Genomic DNA, 21,761 nt, shown 5'->3' with positions numbered 1-21,761 from the left:
ATTATATGCATTTGAAAACTAAACCCCTAAGTACAATACAAACACTAAAAATATAAGGCTTAATGTAATTTCATTTTTTAATAAATCGATATTTACTGGTAAAAAATATTCATATTCATTTTCAAATAGACATTTAGGCAATACATACCTTCATAATATGTACAGGTAATTAATTTGTAGATTAATTTCTCATCATTTACTCACCTTCATGTTGTTCCAACTCTGTATGAGTTTCTTTCATCTGCTAAACACAAAAGGAGATATTTTGAAGACTGTTCAACAGAAGTGGAAACTTTATACAGGTTTGGACCAGCATGAGGGTGAGTAAATTATCCCTTTAAATTAATTACATGTTACATTTTTCATTCTTATTTTAATCATGCATTTTTTGTTTCTTTAGAAATACGGGATTATTTTTATTTTCTCAACATTTCCCATCCGCCTTGATGTCTAGACTCAGCAGGTGTACTTCCGGTCTCTGTCCACTAGGCGTCGGTGTTGCTCTTTGTTCCCTCCCGCACAGATTCTGGCTGTGACAGATTTTTCCCACCTCTTTGATTCATCCCAACACACAACAAAACACTGCTAGTTCCCTTTCTGTGGGATTTCAGGCGATACGGCAAGAATTTACCGACCGGGAACCGAATCTGTGTCGATAGAGATGATGAATGCTGACGTTTTTTAAAACCTACGAAAATGCGTAAATAGTGTTTATTTTTAAGATAAAAGAGGAAGACCCGGATTGGGAACGCGCGCTGTGACATTCTGCTCCTGTTCACCTAGAGTAAGTAGCCGTTGTTGTTGTTGTTGTTGTTTTTTTTTTGTGAAACATTGAACTCCACAGATTTCACATTAAGTTAGCCTTATATTATACTCTGATAAAAATCGCTATGCCAATTTGTTATGGTTGTTTTACGTCTTTGTTTAGCGTATGGTTGTTTTCTTGCGGTTGTTGAGGAGTGTGTCGTGAACTGCTGCGGCCTTCCGTCTATTTACACCTAAATGGTATGAGTTTATATATGTGAAAGGTAATTATGCCTTGCTCGTGCGAGAATAAAGACTGTGAAGTCCACATCTTGGATCTGAGAAGCGCTGTCCTTCTGCCATTAATCTGGTTGGTTGTGTCTAAAAGCTATTTCGCTGTCTACCTAGACAGCATTTTTAGGGATCATAGACGCGAGCGAATGGGATTTGTTCTTGGGATTCGTTCGATAGCTTTGTTGGATTTGTGAATGAATCGCTATTTTGGATCTTTTCAGTGAATCGGTGGTGAACCTGTTCGCTGGTCTGAACGATTTGCTCACGAATCGGTTCCAGCGGTTCTCAACTCCGTCTCACTTTGAATCGGACAACATGGTAAGTGATTGAACCGAACAACATTTCTTGCGGACTTGTTAATTTCTGACTTGTATCAAAATGTCAAAACTCGCAAGAATCCCCTCCTTCGGAGATTAAATATATTTATTTATATTAAAACAAACGAGATCTTTCATTATAGATATGTAAATACATTTTCGCAGTGTTAAATGCAAACTCGCGGTATATTTCATTTAAATTTATTTTCATGTTAGCTGAATCCTGTCTAAAACGAACGGAATATGGAGATACGCATTTACAGAAACCTCTTTATTTATAATACGTAATGCTATTTTTATAATATTAAATAATAATGATTAATAATATGCGGCGCAACATGACAATTTTTGAATCAGTTCATTGAAACGAGTTATTTGAAAGAACCGATTCACGGAAATCAGGTTATCTGGGCTCAATTTGCATACGCTTTATATACCCCTCAGTCTGTAGACTCACAGTGGTTCAGTAAACACAACAGATTTTAATTGCAAATTTTTTACTCAATACGCTTTTGACAGCTTCCTTACAACTTTCCACTAAGGAATCAGTTTTAGCCCATTTAATACAATCCCAGAAGTGCTTTCTTGGCTGAGGCAGACATGCTGTTCCACCCACCAAAATAACTATTTTGTTAGAGGCCTTCAGTTTTTCCCCTTAGATTTCAGCTCTGACGAACCAGAGGCCCATTCCAGTGTGTGATCATCTTCATGTAGTACAAGGCATTCAAGAAGTTAAAGTGGTATTATTTGTTGTGGTTGCTGTTGTTTTTATTACTTTTGCACAGTTGGAATTCGATTTTTGGTAAACCAGTCTAGTATATATTTTCTTGTTATTTTCTGAAGTATAGTTTGTGTTTATGTACCTTGCGAGGAAACCCCACTGTCACATTTTAAGACACAAAACAGAAGTGTTTGGCTTGTGAAGTACATTTCTGAGTTCAAAGATCTTCCATATTCCTGGTTCTCGCAGTGTTATATATGAAGAAGGAGGTGGTGAAGGTCTGTCTGTCAGACAGCTGGTGCCACTCCTCTCCTCTTAACCAAGTCTTGATTTGCATATTGCCACTGGTCCTGTTTTTGCCCTTCTTGAGTATGCAGGAGGGGATGATGGAGTCATTGTATCCACTTACACCTCCCATTTTTTATTGCATTATCCCGTTGAAAGCTTTTAAGGTGCCTCTTGATCCACCCCAGGACTTCAGGGGTGATGAGCTGGATGTAGATCGACCCCTCCTTATTAGTGATGTCAGTGCTCAGGTTGCATGCATGTGTTAAATGGCCACATACGTTGTATATTAATTAGTCTTTTGTTAGCATGTGAATAGATTGCAGTCAGAGATTTTGGTCAGACATTTTGGGAATCGAGTGCAGCCAGTATTGCTTTGGGATGTTGCTTATATTCAGAGAGATTAATTCCTGAGTGTGTTTAGTCCCAAAAATAGCTCATCGCTGTCTAATGTGTGTAAGCTTCTGTATTTTTGAAATATGACCCTAGGACAACAAACTCCGAGGCGTCTTTCTTATTGTAGAAGACATAAATCAAACAACTATTATATAACAGATTAGTTTTGATAAACTGTACATACAAATATCAGTAAATAAGCGATTTAATGCTTCAAGGCTATTAGTGTGTATTTAGTAAAACCGATGAAGGACATTTTAAATCTATTCGCCACAGTTTTTTTTGTTTTGTTTGTTTGTTTTTGTTTTATATAAAAACATAACGTTACAACAAATCAAAATTGAATCGGAACTATACAACGTGACCAGTGTAGTCTGAACAAATCTTATGTGCCTATTGTTATAAGCGCTTGTATTAAATGAAGTGCATTAAAAAGTGTAGGAAAACACTAATATTATTACAATTTCAAAGAAACTGTTTTCTTATTTAATGTTTTTTTCAAATGTAATTTATTCCTGTGATGCCAAAGCTGAATTTTCAGCATTGTTACTCCAGTCTTCACTGTCACATAATCCTTCAGAAATCATTCTAATATGCTCGATTTGGTGCTTAAGAAACATGACTTATTATTATGATAAATGTTGAAAACAGTTGTGCTGCTTAATATTATTGTAGAAACCATGATACATGTATTTCAAAACAAAACATTTATTTGCAATTGAAATCTTTCATAAAATAGAATGTCACTTTTAATCAGTTGAATGCATTCTTGCTTTAAAATCGTACTTGTTTAGACAGGCTGAACTTTTTAGACCTGTCACATCTTAGCATTTGCAATATGTTCATGTATTTGAGTGCATAATGGAAATGTAGCTAAAAAGTGCAACTGTACTTTCAGAGGCTGTTCCTAGCAAATGTTGTCTGTTTTTGGTGAGTAGGGGACAGAGGCAGACTCTTGTACCTTCTGTGGCAGATGGCCCAGAAAAGGTCTGTTAAGATCATCACTATTGTTATTGGGTTCATGGCATTGAGTCCCAACAGATGCACTCGGGGGACGGGGGCCACACACTGAAGACCATCCAGCAGCGGGACGGTGGACATGCTGTGGGTGTTATAGTCAAGTCACTCCTTTTTTTTTTTCTTTTTACTTTCCTGTTTCCTCATATTGACTATGGCTTAGGAACCAGGTCATAGGAAAGGAGGAAGAAAGAGGAGGGGAGGGGGATTGTCGAGCCCTTACGCTGTTTGGTTCAGTGCCTGCCTGACTGATTCAAGCTCATTTGTCTGACCTAGTGTCACAAATGCCAGTGCTTTTCCACCAAAATACTGTGGATATCAGCTCCTCATATACAAGCCTTTTCGAATTGTGCATCCAGAATGAATGCAGAAATAGCCATGAATTAAATCATAAACTGTGATTTCGCCAACAAATGGCTCTGTGGCGTCAATCCAGTCAGTGATGCATTCAGATAGATGCACATCCCATTAGAGATTAGCAGTGAGCTACTCCCTTTAAACCGAGAATTATTATGCTTTGTAGACTTCACACTTCCTTCATTCAGAAACCCATACAACCACAATCAGCAAGACGACACAGACGGCGTAATTGACTGCGCCTCTGTCTAAGGTCTGTTTTGCAATTAGTTTTGCTCTTGTCTGTCTGCCAAGGTGTTGAGATCGCGTGGAGGCGTTCCAGTTTCTCCCCCTAAGGGTCCGTTCTGTTCATCTCCAGACCAAACAGACATATTTTTTGCTTCTGACTGCTCCAATTTTTTATTCAGAATATAATCACAAGACATTATATTGTTCATGTCTATTTGTTAACTTCATTTTTGTCTGTTTATGCCAGATTGATTTTGTATCTAACAGAGCAAGCGTTGTCTTTAATCTGTGTTTGACAGATTGAAGCCGGATAGCCTCGAAGGAACATAACGGCCTGATATTTGAGCGTCCAGATTTAGCATTCTTTTGATCATGGCACACACTGCTTGGAAAAGATCTTCTTTCAACAAACCCATGTTTTTCTTTTCCTTCCTCTCTTCACTCTTGGTGAAAGAGTGTTTTTCTCACTTCTGTGTTTTTCTGATATGCTAGCCTGTTTGTTATCTTTTTTTTTTTAGCCTGTGCTGATTTTGCCAAATAGTTTCCCATCTAAAATGTAGCTTAGTCTCTTTGAATGTTTTTGGGTTCTTCTGCATGTATTGAATGACTTTAATCCATACTCTTTCACTCCTATATTGAGGCACTTTGATGTCATTAGAGCTGTTAAATATTGATTACAGCGCACACTTGAGGAAACATTACATGAAAGTTTGCATGCCAATAAGGCATTTTATTATCCTTTGAAGTCCTTCAGCCTTACAGCATTTGGCGTTCTGTCAGATTTACCATTATTAATGCAAAGTGAAACCATGGTTTCACTGCAAACTGCAGTTTCTGAAAAAATAGCTTCTTGATAACGCCATGGACAAGGCCTGTGAAAACACAACCTGCAGGCTTTAATTGGCCTTTATCAGCTGTCAAAACAAGTTGTGTGCAACCAGTTCAGTGCTCACAATCAGGAGGGCTGGAGACAGGGCCATCGTGCACTAATGTGGGTCAACACCCAAAATGTCTCATTGTTTCCTTGACTTATCATTGCCTTAGAATGTGCCTGTTTTATATGTGGGTAATTTCTTGTGGCATTGAAATTTTTGGCAAATTCTACATTTAGCTACATTTATTTACTTTATATTAAAAAAAAATCCAATGTGAAATTCTTGTATTATTATTTATTTTATTTATTTATTTATTTTTTGGATTCTCACATAATTATTAATAAGTTGGCCATCTGTATCCCCATTTTTAACTTTAATTATTTACTGACCCACACGTCATCTGCAGAAAGCTCCAGATTTGCACTTAATTGGAATGACAGTTAATCACTAATCTTTACAAATCCCCTGTCTTGTGCTCTATTATCAAATTTCTGGCTAATTTGATTATTTTGAGCTACCAGTAACATTATTCATTTTTATTATGAAACTATGGAAATTTCTCATCTTTATTTGCATCCCAACTCAAATTATGTGCTTTGCTGTAGAACTATTAATATAATGAGGCAAAATGCTTAATATTATTAGTAAATGCTTATTTGTGAAATGCAGAAATAATTTTTATTTGTATTTTTTTGTTGTAAACAAGATATATATATATATCCTCTCTTATATTAATCTGGGTGCCTGTACTATGTATAAATCCATTTAACTGACTTTCTCCCAAAAAAAAAATTCTGTGTAAAACTCTGATGAACACAGTTTGAACATGTTGTACATGTTACATCAAGCATGAATTCTGAGACCAAGCACTGTTTTTTTTTTTTGTTTTGTTTTTTTGTTTTTTTTTACAAGTAGAGGGTATCAGTTTAATTCTTTCTTATCCCCATCAAGATCTGCCCACTTTAATCCAACTCTGTCTAAACAATAAGTCTGAATAGAGCTGAATAATGCATGTGAAAGTGGACATCTCACATTCATGTATTCTCAGAGCTAGGTGTGTGTAATATATCACTCCTTACCATTATGGGTAGTTGCATGTTCCCAGGGGCAGGGTTTAAGTAAACATTGGGGATAGTGATGTCACAAACCCAGGAAGAAGCTTGTTATAATCCCTATAATCACTCACTACCAGCCTAATTTTGCTAATCTCCCTTTGCTTTAGGGATAGTTCACCTACATTTTTAATTCTGCCATTATTTACTCACTCTCATGTTGTCCCAAACCTGTATTAATTTCTTTCCTGTGCTAAACACAAAATAAGTTATTTTGAAGAATGTGGATAACCTAACAGTTGTTGGGACCCACTGACTTTAATAGTAGGAACAAATATGTAATAAGGAAGATTCTGGGGACCAGCAACTTTTTGATATTCAGCACAAAAAATAAATTTATACAGGTTTGGGACTACATGAGAGTGAGTAAATAATGACAGAATTGTAGTTTTTGGGTGAACTCTCCCTTTAATGTTAAAGGGGTCATATGATGCAATTTCAATTTGTCTTTTTTCTTTGGAGTGTTACAAGCTCTTGGTGCATAAAGAAGATCTGTGAAGTTGCAAAGACTAAAGTCTCAAATCCAAAGAGATATTCTTTATAAAATTTACGAGTAAACCACGCCATGTCTACGTCACGATGTGGGAAGATTTGCATAACACCGCCCAAATATTCAGTCAAAGAAAAGAGGCATAACTTTCATTCTCGCTGTAGTATTGTTGCTGCCACCGTTGTAGAGATGCTTTGTGTTTCATTGTGAAAACGATAATACTTAGTTTGGCCTTCCAAAAGAGGAAATATTAGTTTATTTTATGTTTTGAAAGAAAATAATGCTTTTAATGTAGCATATGTGGAATAAATTGATCAAAAGTAACAGTAAATATTGTTTAAATGTTACAAAATATTTCTATTTGAAATGCTTTTCTTTTCATCAAAAAAAAAAAAAAAAATATATATATATATATATATATATATATATAATATATATAGCAACGCTATAGTTTTCTACTTAGTTTTCAGATAATGAAGAAGTACATTTCTGGAGTTATTATTCTTTTTTTTGTATAGATGTTTAACCACTGTTCTATTCAGCTATATGACGGCTGTTAAAGCATTGGCTTGTGGTCAAAGGACTTTCCTAGGTGTTTTTTAGGTTATATATTACCTAGTTAGAATAACTGCCCAAAGTCCCACTACCTTTGCTTGTTTGTAAAATATCCCACTAGCCGAAATTAGTAGGCAGGTAACAGAACAGATTTAGGAAGCACATTTAGCATAAATAGTTCACATCTGCTCAGAATTTTTTTTTGTCATTACATTGGCAGTGGAGAGAGTGAGTTGATTTTCCGGAGGAGTAAAATCGAGATCTGGCTCCCATTATGGAACACACTCGGACACAGATCATAGTCAAGTGAAAAATATCTCTGTGGAATGTACGGCCTTGACTTTGTGCAGTCTGAGCCAACTCTGAGTGCACACATATATACAGTACGTGCTCTGCAGCTCATCATCTTCAGTTCAGTGCTCTTTGATATGGGGTGTTAGTGATGGGTCAGACGGGTATTTCACAACAGGAAGTGAGAGTCTCAAGCATGGAAAGTGTTATAATGAGCTCATTGACTTCAGCTTTTTGTACCTGTCTGCATCAAACTCCAGATTATGTTTATGTCGCTGCATTCATTGTGAACAAATAATCTTTTTACACTAAGGATGTGTTGACATTCATATTACATTATAGAATATAGTCTCTAAACATGCTACAAATTTCTGGGACTTCTAAAGGTTTTGTTATGGAGCATACTGTTCCCCATTTCCGGTCTCCAGGGATCTTTGATGGGAGTTAAAATAATATTGAAAGAATTCCATACTGAAATTCTTCACCAGACAACGAGCAGTCTGCACTAAATATAGTATTGCATTTAAGGAGGAACTATTTACAGGCTGAGTTCTTTATAGACCATGAAATTCATCTTAGAGGGATTTTTTTTATTATTAGTAGTAGTAATACTATTTAAATATTGTAAAAACAAAAAGTATAGTTAAATACCTTTGGGGTTGGTAAGGTATTTTTATTATTTTGAAAGAAGTCTTTTCCTCTTCAAGTTTTCTATTTTATTTGTATTTTGAAATGTCATTTATTCCTGTGATGCAGTATTCATATTTGGTGCTCAAGAAACCTTTTGTGAACATTTCAGAACTCTTTGATGAATAGAAAGTTCAAAAGAACAAAATGTATTTACATTTATTAATTTGGCAGACGCTTTTATCCAAAGCGACTTACAGTTGAAGAATACAGTAAGCAACTTATCATAAGATGGCAATAAAAAAAACAAGTTCTCGTTATACAAGGTTTCAGTCATCGTTTAAAATGGTGAAACGATAAGAGAACAGAAAAAGTGAAGGCATAGATTTTTTTTTTTTTTTTTTACTATTATTATGAGGCAGTGAGATGTTCATGGAAGCGATTAGTTTTCAGTTGTTTCGTGAAGATTGTGAATATAGAATCAAATGTTTTCTAGCAATGTGTTAACTGTCACTTTTGATCAATGTCATGCATGCTTACTGAATAAAAGTATAAATTGCTGACACCAAACATTTGAACGGTAGCATATTCAACAAACAAAATAACAATCCGATTTCAATATGCGAATGATGGCATCTTCACTTTTAGTTACATTTTAAATGGTGTTGCTGGTAAACCTTTAAAAAGTTAAAGTCAATAGGAGATTTTCAGTCTTTTTTATTCTTTTATAAAGAAAGCTTAAAAAATTATAAAGATTTTTTTTTTATATGTTCAGCGGTTCAGTCAGAGTTTATTTTAGAAGTCTGATTTTATCCAAACCTCGAATTCGCATGTTTTAAGGAATATCAACACAGCGTTCCCTGAAAGTACTATAATGAACCCTTTTAACTTCTCCTATACCAAGGATTTTCCAGAAATCACAGTTCTCCTCTGCTTATTTTTCTGAGTTGCCATTACTCCTCGCCAAATAGGTCATCCTCATAGAAAGCCTGTCTTGTTTCGGTGACCTTTCTTGTTGTGCGTTGTCAAGGCATCGCAACGTCTAACCTGAATGACTAAGTAGATGCAAAATAGGAGCTTGGTTCAGTAGGTAGATAAAACAATACCTTTTCACTCAGAACAGAGTACTCAAGTCCACAAGAATAATTTTTCCTAAAACACTAAACCGTGCATCCCTGCAGGCGTCTATGCGCTTTCATATCAGTGCACGGCGGAGCATCCTGTTTACATCACAAAATGTCTCCATGCCAACGAGAGGCTGGTGAGCGGTGCTGGGTCCTGGCAGTGCCATGTGGGCTCTGCTCGGGCTCGGCTGTGTGCATTGTTTCAGTGAAGCAGGGATTTCTCTGCCCTGTACTGAGAGGGGAGAGAAAAGGAGGGTGGAAATGGGGTAGCTAAGGAGACAGGCATATGAGATCCCAGAAGATCACAGCAACGCTGCAGCCGTGCTCTGCAGACTCGCACATTTTTAGCATTCCTGTTTCGTGTCATAACTGTAAGCAGATATATGGAAAACTTTGGACCACTAGATTTGGAGAAGACTGAGGTAGTCCTGTCGCGATAGTCAATAAATTAATTAATCACACGATTAAAAAAAAAATTAGCTTGATTAATTTTGCCGGCTGCGATAATTTCTTTTACAATTTTTTATTTAAAAAATGTAACATGTCATTATGTGATGTGGGGTTAGTCTGGAGCGCAGCCTTTGGACAGCCCGTGGCAGAAAAAACACTCTCCGATGCTTTATTTTAATATCGCGTAGCATATTTTGCAAGTAACTTCATTGCCCTTTCTGTCAAAATGGTCCCACATAGTAGCCTACTTTTCACTCTTCACTATATATATATATTACCATGCAGCAAAAAAAAAAAAAACCTTTAACTGATTTTAACTGATAGTATCGGTCAAAAACATTTACTTTCGGTTAACGGTTAAACGGTCAATATGAGCATCTCTAGCATATAAACAGTATATTCTGCTGTTCTGTGGCCATGGATTCGCCGGTCTTGTCTTTTTCTTGCAGGACCCCCTGTACGTTATAGTAGTAGGTCTACTAATTTACTTTTAATCCTTTAATCACCACCACAGCGTCTTGTCTCCATTGGCAACACGCACGATTTGTGTTGATTGCAAGTGACGTCACGGGTAGCGGAGAGTGACATTGTAATTTAGTTTCTTTTTTCTTGTCTTCACCACCTGGCTACTGTTGTAAAATGTTAAGAGATTCAAACAAAAAGTTATCAATAAATAGAACAAATAAAAAAAAAAATAAAGTCTGCAAGTGACGTCGCTAGCGGAAGCACAAGTGTCTGAGAGTTTGCAGCCAGACCCTTCTCGCTAATCCGGCCTGGCCTCACTGTGTTTTGGGATGAGCTCAGCATGACTTTTTCTTGAGCTTGTGTGTCTATCCGAGCTATCTCTTACTGGCAAGATGTAATTTCTCGAATCTCCCCTCGCTGCAGCTCCTCCAAGCTAGTGCTGTTACTGGAGCTGAACTGATGTTATATATAATAAAATATGCCCTTTGGGACCAGTCTGGAAGAGTTCGGGCCAGATATATGATAACTGGACCAAGACTGCTTTGTCATTGAATACTACATTTATTGATCATGTGTATTTTTATACCTTTCAGTTTTAAATATTTGTCAGACATATAGGTTAGCAAATAAGGTCATAGTACGTTGCTGGCTAATATAGATTGATAGAAGTGTTTTGTTGAAATTGCAAGTATATATTCCAGTATACACTTAATTTAAAGAAATGAAAACTTTCTCTCAGCAAAGATTTAAAAAATAATTGTAAAAATAAATGAGATTCCGTTGAACTGTCTATTTATCAACACATCCTGAAATTTTTTTGCTGTGTTTTTGATCAAATAAATTCAGCTTGGTGAGCATAAGAGACTTTTTTTTTTTTCAAAAGCATTAAACAATCTCACCAACCTCAAACTTTTGACCACTAGTGTACATGAGCTTATGAACTTAATTTGACTTTATAGGTGTATTATTTACAGCTATTATTGCAAATAAAACTGTTTGGTTGGGCCACTGAAAACGTTGGCAGGGCAAGTACAAATCTTACCTATTGATCTGACTGGTCTATCACAAAATTGTTCCTTAATCTTGACTTTAGTATAATGATGCCTTTCCATATGTAGTATTTGGATACCCTTTCTGTCATCCAGCTCCTGGATTTCTCACCCTTATATTTATTTTCTCCCCTAGAATTTGACTACACTCGCTATCTTTGGCTTTTGGCTTCCTCCTCTTTCATACAGGCTGGTTAGTCTTCATAACGAGCCAATGAGATGCGCAAGTTCAAACCATTAAACGGTTGATGTTTGGCAGTCGCATGTTTTTGTAATGAACTGTATGATTTTGAACCCTGTCTTTTTGTTTGTTTTTGTTTTCAGTTTGAGCAGAGCTAATGGGGAGATCGCACAGTCGGACACAAAGCTAGAGAGCTCAAGACCAGACCGTCTACTTCCCTTGTGTCAGTGACTCCATACAGTCGTGTTGGATGCAGCTTAACAAGCAGAAGAAGAGAAAGAAAGGATTTCCCTCACTCCACTGGACTAGATTGTGTTCGGAATGATGAAAAAGTGATCTTGAATAGTTCCAGAAACTAAAGAATCCAGTTGAAGAGGACAGATTTCTATTGTGGGAGACTTCAGGTGGTAGTAGGCGCCAACATTTCCCGTGTGGCACCGTTGGTCGAGTAAGAAAACAGGTCCTGTAGGATGACCAGCCTTTTCAGACGCAGCAGCAGTAATGGAGGGTCTCGGGGGGGCGAGGGCTCAGCTACAGGTGAGCTCAACAACTCCAGGACCAACCGGCAAGTTCGAAGGCTGGAGTTTAACCAGGCCATGGAGGACTTTAAAACCATGTTCCCTGGCATGGACTATGAGGTGATCGAGTGTGTACTGCGCTCTAATAATGGGGCTGTTGATGCCACCATCGACCAACTCCTGCAGATGAGCATTGACGGACAAGGCTCGGATGACAGTTCGGATTCAGATGACAGCATCCCACCAGAGGTCAGTGTCTTTTAAAGTACCTGGTATAACACTTATTTCCCGTATTATTGCATGTCTTCAGTGGAAGACAAAAATTGACACACACACACACACACACATACATATATATATATGGACTACTTATATATATGTAAGTAGCCCAAACAGCTTATGGTCTATATTAGTGTTTATTATAAAAGTCTTTTGAAGTCATACAATAGTTTTTGCATCAGAAACACACTGAAATTGAAGCTGTTTTGTTGCAATCTTTCACGCCTTATTTTAAGCAGGGGTTAGTAATCAATACTTTTCTTACCCACAATCCTCTTACTCCTGACTGCTCTGATAAGAAAGTGTGTCAGTACTGGGCCCCCCGAGGTGGATCTGAGACACATTTAAAGTCTATCTGTCTGTGTCTCTGTCAGCGTCTACTTCATGGCCCAGTGGAAATGCTCTGCTATTAGACTTTGATGCGATCCTAAGTGAAGCATAAACTGCAGTGCATTTTGTTTATGTTCTGCCGTGATCTCTGCTTTTAAGGACATCCCCATTGGTGTATTTTTTTCTCTTGCATCATTTATAAAATTATGTTTACATGGGGATGTGCTGAAACAGTATGTACTTTACTGCATATGCTGTTAGTATGAAAACACAGGAAACATTCCCCAAAGGCACAAATAAAAAAAAAAAAGGTGATACTGATGATGTCAGTCTAATATATAACCTACATTTAATTTAATTTTAATAATGTTTAATTGAATTTAATGTCGTTTTAATTAAAATATTAACCAGATGATTAAAACAATGGCTTTTAAAGACATTACATTTTTATTTTTATTTAATATACACGTGCTGTACTGCATATGCAGTTTGTATGAACATCACCGTAAACATTAATCATTTAAAAAAAAAAAAGTTAAAAGTATTATTTTATTCACGATTAAACAATTACATTTAAAAAATGGCTTTTTCATTTCATATTTCATTTGAAATTTTTATTTTAGTATCAGCTTGGGTGTGTTCATTGTGCTAAATATTCAAACATTGATCTGTGATACAATAAAAAATAAAGACAAAATAGTATATTAGTAGTATTCATTACATGGTGTACAGAAGATCCATAATTTAGAGTTGTCATGATACCAGAATTTCACTAGCTAATGCTTATAGCAGTAATTTAATTTAATTCAATTTATTTATGAACAAATTAAATGAAAGTGATGGCTTTCAAGCAAAGATTAGTCTAGATTTAATTATCGACTTACCAAAGAACCTATGTTTTTTTTACATTCCTTCTTTCATTAACAGTTTTATTAGCTGACCACTATTAAATATGTGAATGGATCTGTGCAATAGAAATATCATTTGGTATGTTTTTGCATTAAAAGTTTCATGTTGCTGCTACTTGCATTTGTTTTCTCATGCGCTTTTACCAGATTCTTGAGCGGACCCTCGAGCCAGACAGCTCAGACGAAGAGCCGCCCCCTGTCTACTCGCCACCAACATATGACATGCATATATATGACAGGAAATACCCAGATGCTCCTCCTGTTCCTCCACCCAGGTTATAAAAAGCACTTTGATGATCTCGACTTATCTTTCTTTCCACTTAACACAAAAAAATAAGTTATATAGCAGTTTAAAATGAGTTCAACTGAAACTGAAACTTTTGTATAATTACATGAAACGTAATGGGGTCATCATCGGTCTCAAGATCCTTGTTCATTTTAGTCACATTATCTAAATGATGCCCCCTGGTGTTCATTAACCTAACTTTAATTCTTGGTGATCCTTCTGTATGTGGTTTAATGTACAATGTGCATGTAATTCCATTTATATAGCACAATGCACAAACATTAAAAAGGTTAGAAACACCTGTAAATGAATTGTGTAATCTGTAATTGTATTAGAACTCTGATGTAAGTATTGAGAGTTGGCATTGAAACAAGTGTCAGTGACACTGGGCTCTGTTATCTTTCAGATTTGAGGCCCAACCTCCTCCTGCAGAGAGACAAGTGCAAGGTTACAAAAACTGGAACCCACCATTACTTGGCAATCTGCCCGATGACTTCCTGCGAATCTTGCCCCAACAGTTGGACAGTATACAAGTGAGCATTTATCATGTACTGCAGAAATGGCTAAATTCAGTAAGATATTTGATGCTGTTTTCTATTTAATTTTTTAGTTATGGCGTAATATTTTTTGAAATTTAGAAATCAATACTTTTATTCAGCAAGGATGCATAACATTTATCAAAAGTGACGACAAATATATTTACAGTGCTACAGAATATTTCCATTTTAAACTAAATTATTTTGAACAGTCTGTTTATCTGAAAAGATCCTGAAAAGAAAATACATCACACTTTCCAAAAAATATTTTTTTCAACATAATAGTAAGTGATTTCTGCAAAATCATGTGACAACGAAGACCGGAGTAAAATTATTTTAAAAAACTTTATCAAAGGAACAAATTGCATTTTAAATACTTTAAAATAGAAAGCAGTTATATTAAATTGCAATAATATTTAACAATATTACTGGTCTTATTGTATTTTGATTGAGTAAATGAAACCTTAGTGAGCATAAGAGACTTCTTTCAAAAAGGTTAAAAAAATCTTACTGACTCCAAACTTTTGAAAACTGGTGTGTCTCATAGGCTTATCTAGAGTATCACACTGCCTTGTTTAAGGGTTAAAAAGGGTCTGTACTTTACCTATCTCAAACTCTTGAGTCCACACGGCCTCTGGGCTTGACTGATGTCACAAACTAGTTCATGCTTGAATTCTGGCCTTGATTTTGCTTTAGCTCTTTTTTCAATGATATTAAAGAACCATTAATAGCTCCATGAGTTCCAGGGGTTTGATCATTAAAACAAGCTAATGTTATACTTAAGTGCAGTGGGGAGGCCAGTGTGCAGTTGCTTTTAAGCGTTTGTCATATCATGCTTCCTGAATGGCTAAATGAACTATAATGGCATCCTCGTTCTACTGTCAAGTCAAGTGACCTTTATTTATATAGTGCTTTAAACAAAACAGATTGTGTCAAAGCAACTGAACAACATTCATTAGGAAAACAGTCTGTCAGTAATGCAAAATGACAGTTAAAGGCAATTCATCATTGAATTCAGTGATATCATCATCCAGCTCAGTTCAGTTTAAATAATATCATTGCAATCATTTGCAATCAAGTCAATGATATCACTGTAAATGAAGTGCCCCCAACTAAGCAAGCCAGAGGCGACAGTAGCAAGGAACCAAAGCTCCATCGGTGACAGATTGGAGAAAAATATGTATTTCTAGCAACATGACATTAATCATGTTAAGTTTCTCACTTTAACAGTGTGTGTTTTTATTAGAATTAATCTCCTCTCAACATGTACAGATCATATTTTATCTTAAAATTAAATGGACATAAAACACAGCCTGTTTTAAGCATATTTCCATCCCATTAACATTAGTGTGAACAGTTCTCTTTTACATTACCATAATGGGAAAAAAATATATGAAATTACTATTCCATAGCATGCAGTATTTTATAGTATTCATCAAAATCATATAAAATTCTGTATAGTAGTAATAAAATGATCAGAAAAATAATGCAGATTTTGTTGGACAATATTCTTGATTCATTGAATAATTTAAACAACCAAAACTAAATCTGAAGAGTTAAAAAATAGCCTTCATCTACTATAAGCAAAATTTTTGTGTATGATGCGAAACTGTTAGTTGGAGAACCAGGTTTTTTTTGTTTTGTTTTTTTTTAACCAAAATTAACTTCGTGGCAGTAGACAATTTTCGGAAATGTTTTACGAAATTCTGACTGTGGGGAGCTGTGCTAAAACATCCTGTTTTTAAGTTTGCTTTAAAAAGCTAGTGTAATTTTACATATCCCTCTTCCCTTCAATATTTTGCAGGGCTCTCAGAGTAGCATCTCCAAACCCTCTTCCTCCTCCTCCTCCTCCTCAGTCCCCCAGAAGGTCCCCACTGTAGCAGCCGCCGTGGGAACAGGCGGCACTTCAGAGCAGGAACGCAAACTGAAGCAATATTTGGAGGATGAGCGTATTGCACTCTTCCTGCAGAACGAGGAATTCATGAAGGAGCTGCAAAGGAACCGAGAGTTCCTCATTGCGTTGGAAAGAGGTAGGAAGACGCTCGCCCACATGCTAAACGGAACAATGAGCAGTTTCTGGCATACTCCACTTCCCCTCCTTTCACAGCTCCACCTACACAAATCCTGAAGAGTCCATTCTTATGCTAATTCACACAATTGGCTGTAAACGTTGACTGTTTCTCTCCAAGGCCATTAACACTGTCTATTTCTCACAGCGAGATTTTGTTATGCTCTGTCATGCACATTTTGTGCTTTTACACTTGAACAGTCCTCGCTGGATGATTTCATATCCTCTTTGAATGCCAAATGTCAAAGACTTTCCTTCCATAATACCTGCTTTCTGTGTTGTAGATCGACTGAAATACGAGTCAAAAAAATCTAAATCCAGTCATTCATCAGCTAGCATGGAGAACTCCACAGGTAGATTTCACTCACCTGAACGGTGTCTGTGTGTGTCTGTGTACATATGCATCATTTTCTTGTTTCAAAACCCCCAGTCATCAAAATTTAAACTCTAAATCCTGACATATGAAATGATCAGAAAAGTCTTAAGTTTTAAAATAAAAGTCTGATGAAATCCTTTTAGTTTGTAATGTAAATTAATGAGATCTTTATAACAGTATAGCAGACACTTACATCAGTTGTCATTCTGTATCTCCTAATAATGTAGTAAAATTATATTTACATGTTTGGATTTAAGATCTCTGCAATAAAACACGATGATTAAGAGATGTACACATAAATGTTCCACAAATGCTTATTTTATTTTATTTGATCCTTATATTTTAACATATGGATAATCAAACATAAGTTGCTTCAGGGCATTTTAATTGCTTAATAAAACCCTGTAATATCAATCAGATTACAAAAGGCATGTAGTAAATTGTGTACAACCTGTTTAAAATGTATTAAATTAACCGTTGACCCATTTCACAACATTTGTGCTGTAGACATCAAGATGCTTTTCTTTTTTACCTTTGATCACAGGTGACCACTATGCTTCCAGATCAGTAGAGGCCTGTACAGCAGTCTCAGATGATGCTCTGTTTAGAGACAAGCTAAAGCACATGGGGAAATGTAAGGGACTTGACGAAAACACCCCAGTTCACTATAAGATAATTGTGTATTCGGGATTTTACAGGACATTAAGATTTGGTGCAATCTCATCTACAGCAACCAGGAAAAAGCTGTTCGAAATTGCCCGAGGGTTCTCAGAGAAGACAAAGCGGAGGAAGTCTAAAAGAAGAACGTTGCTACGGCATCATTCATATCCTTCAAAATGTGCCAGAACCATGTTAGCTGAATTTAATAATGCACGTGTTTACAAAATAAAATACTGTGAGCAATCTGAATATTTCTTGAGCAAACATGAAATAGAAATTAAGGCACAGATGGGCAAGCTAAACGAATGTTAAATATATATGACTCTAAAAAATCATTCATCAGCTAGCATGGAGAACTCCACAGGTAGATATCATTCACCTGAACGGTGTCTGTGTGTATATGCATCATTTTCTTGTTTCAAAACCCCCAGTCCTCAAAATTTTAGAGATATAGCGTTAAGTTGTGATGCTGTCTTTTTACTGTTAAACTCTTATTTTGTGTTCAGAAGGCTGTGAATTTCCCAGCAAATGTTATTTATGGTTCTTGGCACAGTAACTTCGGTTCAGTTCAGTTGAGTTCATTTAGTGTCGACTGTTTACTTTGACTGCACTTTCTCAGATTGGGCACAGCCAACTCCACTGCCAACCTCCTTGACGATGTGGAAGGAAACCCATGTGGTAAGAGACTCTCTCTCCAATGTTCCAAGCCATTTTTTCTTTACATCTCCGGGTATTTTAAATTATATATGCTTGGGTAGAGTTTATTGCTGAAATATTTTCTGCAGTGTCAGCAATAAACTCTACAAAGATAGAGTGGGCTGTCTAATTGATTTTTACACCTTGATAGTACCATTATTGGAGACCCTTTTGCCTTCAGAACCTTAATTCTTCGGGGCATATATTTGTTTATAAGGTTTTGCAAGCATTCCTCAAAGATTTTGGTCTATATTGACATGATAGCATCACACAGTTGTTGCAGATTTATCAGCTGCACATCCATGATGCTAATTTCCCGTTCCTCCACAACCCAAAGCTGCTCTACTGGATTGAGATCTGGTGACTGGAGGCCATTTGAGTAAAGTGAACTCATTGCTCACTAGGTATTTTCTCTTTTTCGGACCATTCTCTGTAAACCCTAGAGGATGTTTGTGTGTGAAAATCCCAGAAGATCAACAGTTTTTGAAATACTCAGACCAGCCCGCCTGGCACAAACAACCATTCCACGTTTAAAGTCACTTATGTCCCCTTTCTTCCCCATTCTGATGCTCGGTTTGAACTTCAGAAAGTCGTCTCCACCACATCTAGATGCCTAAATGCATTGTGTTGCTGCCATGTGATTGGCTGATTAGCAATTTGTGTTACCAAGTAACTAAACAGGTGTACCTAATAAAGTGGCAGATAAGTGTGTACAATTATTATTATAATATTTATTTAGCAGACTTTTATTTTTGAATAAGGCCATATTGTGAATTCAGTTTATTGTGCAGCACTTCTATGGAGTAAAAACCTGCTTAATTTTGGGTGTCGGTGTGTCTTTCTAGATGAAGAACATCATCTTAGACGATTGACTGCACAGGAAGAGGAGGAGCCACATAAGGAACCACTATCATGGTGAGTCTCATGGGTTTTTTACTAGTAATACTGATTGATCTCATTCATGTTCGTTCTAAATCAATCCACTAGTATAATGGACCCTTTTCACATTTCTGGGGAGCTCAGAAGCACAAGTCGTCATAGTTGCATAAACTTGTATATTGGTGAACAAACACTAGAAAAAATTTCATTGTACATTTTCATTTGTTCCAACAGCAAAGCAAAATCCACATTAGCGTTTCAGTGACTATAAGGAAGTAACAGAAAGATTACATTTGTCAGAAAAGAGAAGGATCTCTCACTCAGCTGTTCATTAGAAACACTCATGCAGCCGTAGTAACCAGTTTATAGTGCATTTTAATTATAGTTTTTTTATTATTATTAAAACCTAGATAAACTGTGGTGTCATCACATTCTGTGAAAAGGGTCCATAGTCCTATAACTGACATTGATTTATCTAGTAGTAACAAACCTCTTGCTAATTTCATTCCAGATCCCTCTGTGCTCTTGGGAAATTAGGGTTTCCATGGTGACCTCCGAATGACCCATGGCTGATAGCTCGGTATCTCAGTGGCTCTGGTGTTTAGCTCAGACTCCAGAGGAACAGCCCACCCCAGACCAGTCGAGGCAGGACTGTATGATCATTTTGTAGCAGCCTTTTGCGAGCCTAAGATTATAAATATTATAAATATCTACATCTGATTACTATTATCATTATTTTCTCGCAACAGTCTGTTAATATTTGGTTTCATATGTAACACTCAACAGTTTTATAGTACTGATTCCAGCTATGTATTTTTTCTTTTCATCCCTAATCATTTGAAAATACATTTTCTTTATGTTTGTTTAAAAATATATATAATTTACCTGAGGAATGGTATTTCATCACATATGTTTGATTTAATTTGACACCATTTGAAAAGAGGCAAATTATTTGTTTATTACGGTCCACAATTAATGGTCAGTCATTTCAGCACATTACTATATCTCATTTCTTATTTTTAATGGACTTTCAGAGTCTAATCTGCACATTAGATGCCAAAGTACGGTACCTAGATTGTCATATTCATTACTAGATCATAAACCTTTCTTTATCGTTGTTATTAGGAAATCATTATTCAGGTGTCCATTTAGTCTGGTGTGATTTTTCAGGTGCTGAATAGTCCAGTTCCATTCTGCTTTTTCATGCAGTTAAATTAAAACCAATAGTTCATTCAGATGAAATGCCCTCCTTTAAGAGTAAGCCCAATGCACACTTTCTATGTAGTATATCCTACATGCCAAAATTTGATTTCAGTCAGTTTTACACAAAAAAAGAAAGGCAAATTGAGTTTGCCTGCTTCTCATGTTTGCACTGCCATATCAGTTTTATGAAATATTTAAATACTTCTTTTTTTCTTGGTGAAAATTTGATTAGATTGATTGAGTCAGAATAGCTGTCATGTAGACATGTTTGTTTTTGTTTTTTTATCTTTGCAACGAACAGAATGGAAATAGAACAGTTTGAATCATTCTGAACCAACCAAAACGCTGCTGTGTGCTTTGCTTTTTTTGCAAATCACACTGAATGATTTACCCTAACGCTGTGCTTCCAAGTAGGTCAGGTGACTGTCATAAGGTCAGAGGTCTAATTGTGATCCACCAATAAGAATGTGCCATTATGTTTCTTTTAGAGTTGTGCATCCCAGTATCGATTGTGAAGTAGCCCTTTGGAGGGACACTGTGTGACATTGATGTTTGTTTGTTTGTTTGTTTTTAATTTTATGTACATCAAATTGTACAACAGTTAAATCTGTCTGTTTTTTTTATTCCTCCATGTTACTGATACACTTCGAGCACAAAAAAAACAAGTCTGTAATCTGTTTTGAAAATGATATGAATTGAAAGAACAAATGTTTTGTAAGAGCAAAACCTTGTTGAGAGAAATAATGCATACAGCACAGGGCCCATGTTTCCAGCTTGTACCGTTGTCGTCTGTGATTCACGGGCACGACTGTGTGAGAATTTCCCTTCCATCCTGCTTGTTAACATATTTTATCCTCTCAGGGAACTTGCTTACATTTCAATTTCTGCTAAAAGCACAACGCAGAAGCTTCTTTAATAGGCAAGGTAGCACCATCTGTTTACCTGTCATGAGGTTGGTATGACAGAATTCAAGGACTGTGTGGCTGATCTCCTTCAGTATGTAGTCAAGTTCCTTTTCTTGATAACATGTCCTTGTGTGTTTACCTGAAAACTCTTCAAGATACCCATTTCCATCTTTGGTGTTTGTATGGGACTGATAGGATTGAAATCACTGTCAGGTTCAAATAGTGTTATGTGTGAGCCACATGAGTTTGAGTGGCTCTTAACAATTAGTGGAATGTACTATCTATACTGTATTAGAAGAAAGCAACTGTACATGCAAATTGGCAATTTTTTTTATATGTATGAAATATTTAGCCATTATTTCTGTCCCCTTACTTTCTTCTGAAGAATGATTCTCAAACCAATTAAACTGACTATTTGTCTACTTGTCCAAAATCGATGTGATTGTTCCACATCACATTACTATTTCCAGTTCTTTTCTTACAATGCAGATGTTTATTAGCTATGGGAATAAATAATACAATTGTTGTACTCTGTCTAA

The 21,761-nt window shown here is 36.2% G+C and overlaps 1 protein-coding gene across 4 annotated transcripts; it reads left to right on the top strand.

Annotated features, from left to right (window-relative positions):
- The first annotated feature begins 545 nt into the window (after positions 1 to 545).
- Positions 546 to 21,751, top strand: LOC128028925 (CUE domain-containing protein 1). Of its 4 annotated transcripts, XM_052616275.1 has the most exons (12): positions 546 to 784; positions 1,260 to 1,356; positions 11,722 to 12,345; positions 13,761 to 13,888; positions 14,306 to 14,432; positions 16,240 to 16,465; positions 16,788 to 16,856; positions 17,424 to 17,513; positions 17,610 to 17,705; positions 18,161 to 18,217; positions 19,081 to 19,150; positions 19,626 to 21,751. In XM_052616275.1, coding segments are annotated over exons 3-12 (1,161 nt in total). In that variant the 5' UTR covers positions 546 to 784; positions 1,260 to 1,356; positions 11,722 to 12,048; the 3' UTR covers positions 19,627 to 21,751. The 4 variants fall into 4 exon arrangements, with proteins under 4 accessions (XP_052472235.1, XP_052472232.1, XP_052472233.1 ...); XM_052616272.1 differs by lacking the exon at positions 19,626 to 21,751 and having other exon boundaries at positions 19,081 to 19,154; XM_052616273.1 differs by lacking the exons at positions 1,260 to 1,356; positions 19,626 to 21,751 and having other exon boundaries at positions 19,081 to 19,154.
- Positions 21,752 to 21,761: the final 10 nt, after the last annotated feature.

Source organism: Carassius gibelio, chromosome A15 (assembly GCF_023724105.1).
Source record: "Carassius gibelio isolate Cgi1373 ecotype wild population from Czech Republic chromosome A15, carGib1.2-hapl.c, whole genome shotgun sequence".
NCBI classification, from domain to species: Eukaryota; Metazoa; Chordata; class Actinopteri; order Cypriniformes; family Cyprinidae; genus Carassius; species Carassius gibelio.
The sequence above is the reverse complement of the archived record's forward strand: the minus strand, read 5'-3'. Positions and strand labels throughout refer to the sequence as shown.

Excerpts from the sequence above, each read along its gene's own strand:
- LOC128028925 (XM_052616273.1), top strand. The coding sequence starts at position 12,049 with ATGACCAGCCTTTTCAGACGCAGCAGCAGTAATGGAGGGTCTCGGGGG. Across the intron at positions 17,514-17,609 it reads GCTAAAGCACATGGGGAAAT|CAACCAGGAAAAAGCTGTTC; the intron begins GTAAGGGACTTG and ends TCTCATCTACAG. Across the intron at positions 17,706-18,160 it reads GTTGCTACGGCATCATTCAT|TGGGCACAGCCAACTCCACT; the intron begins ATCCTTCAAAAT and ends ACTTTCTCAGAT.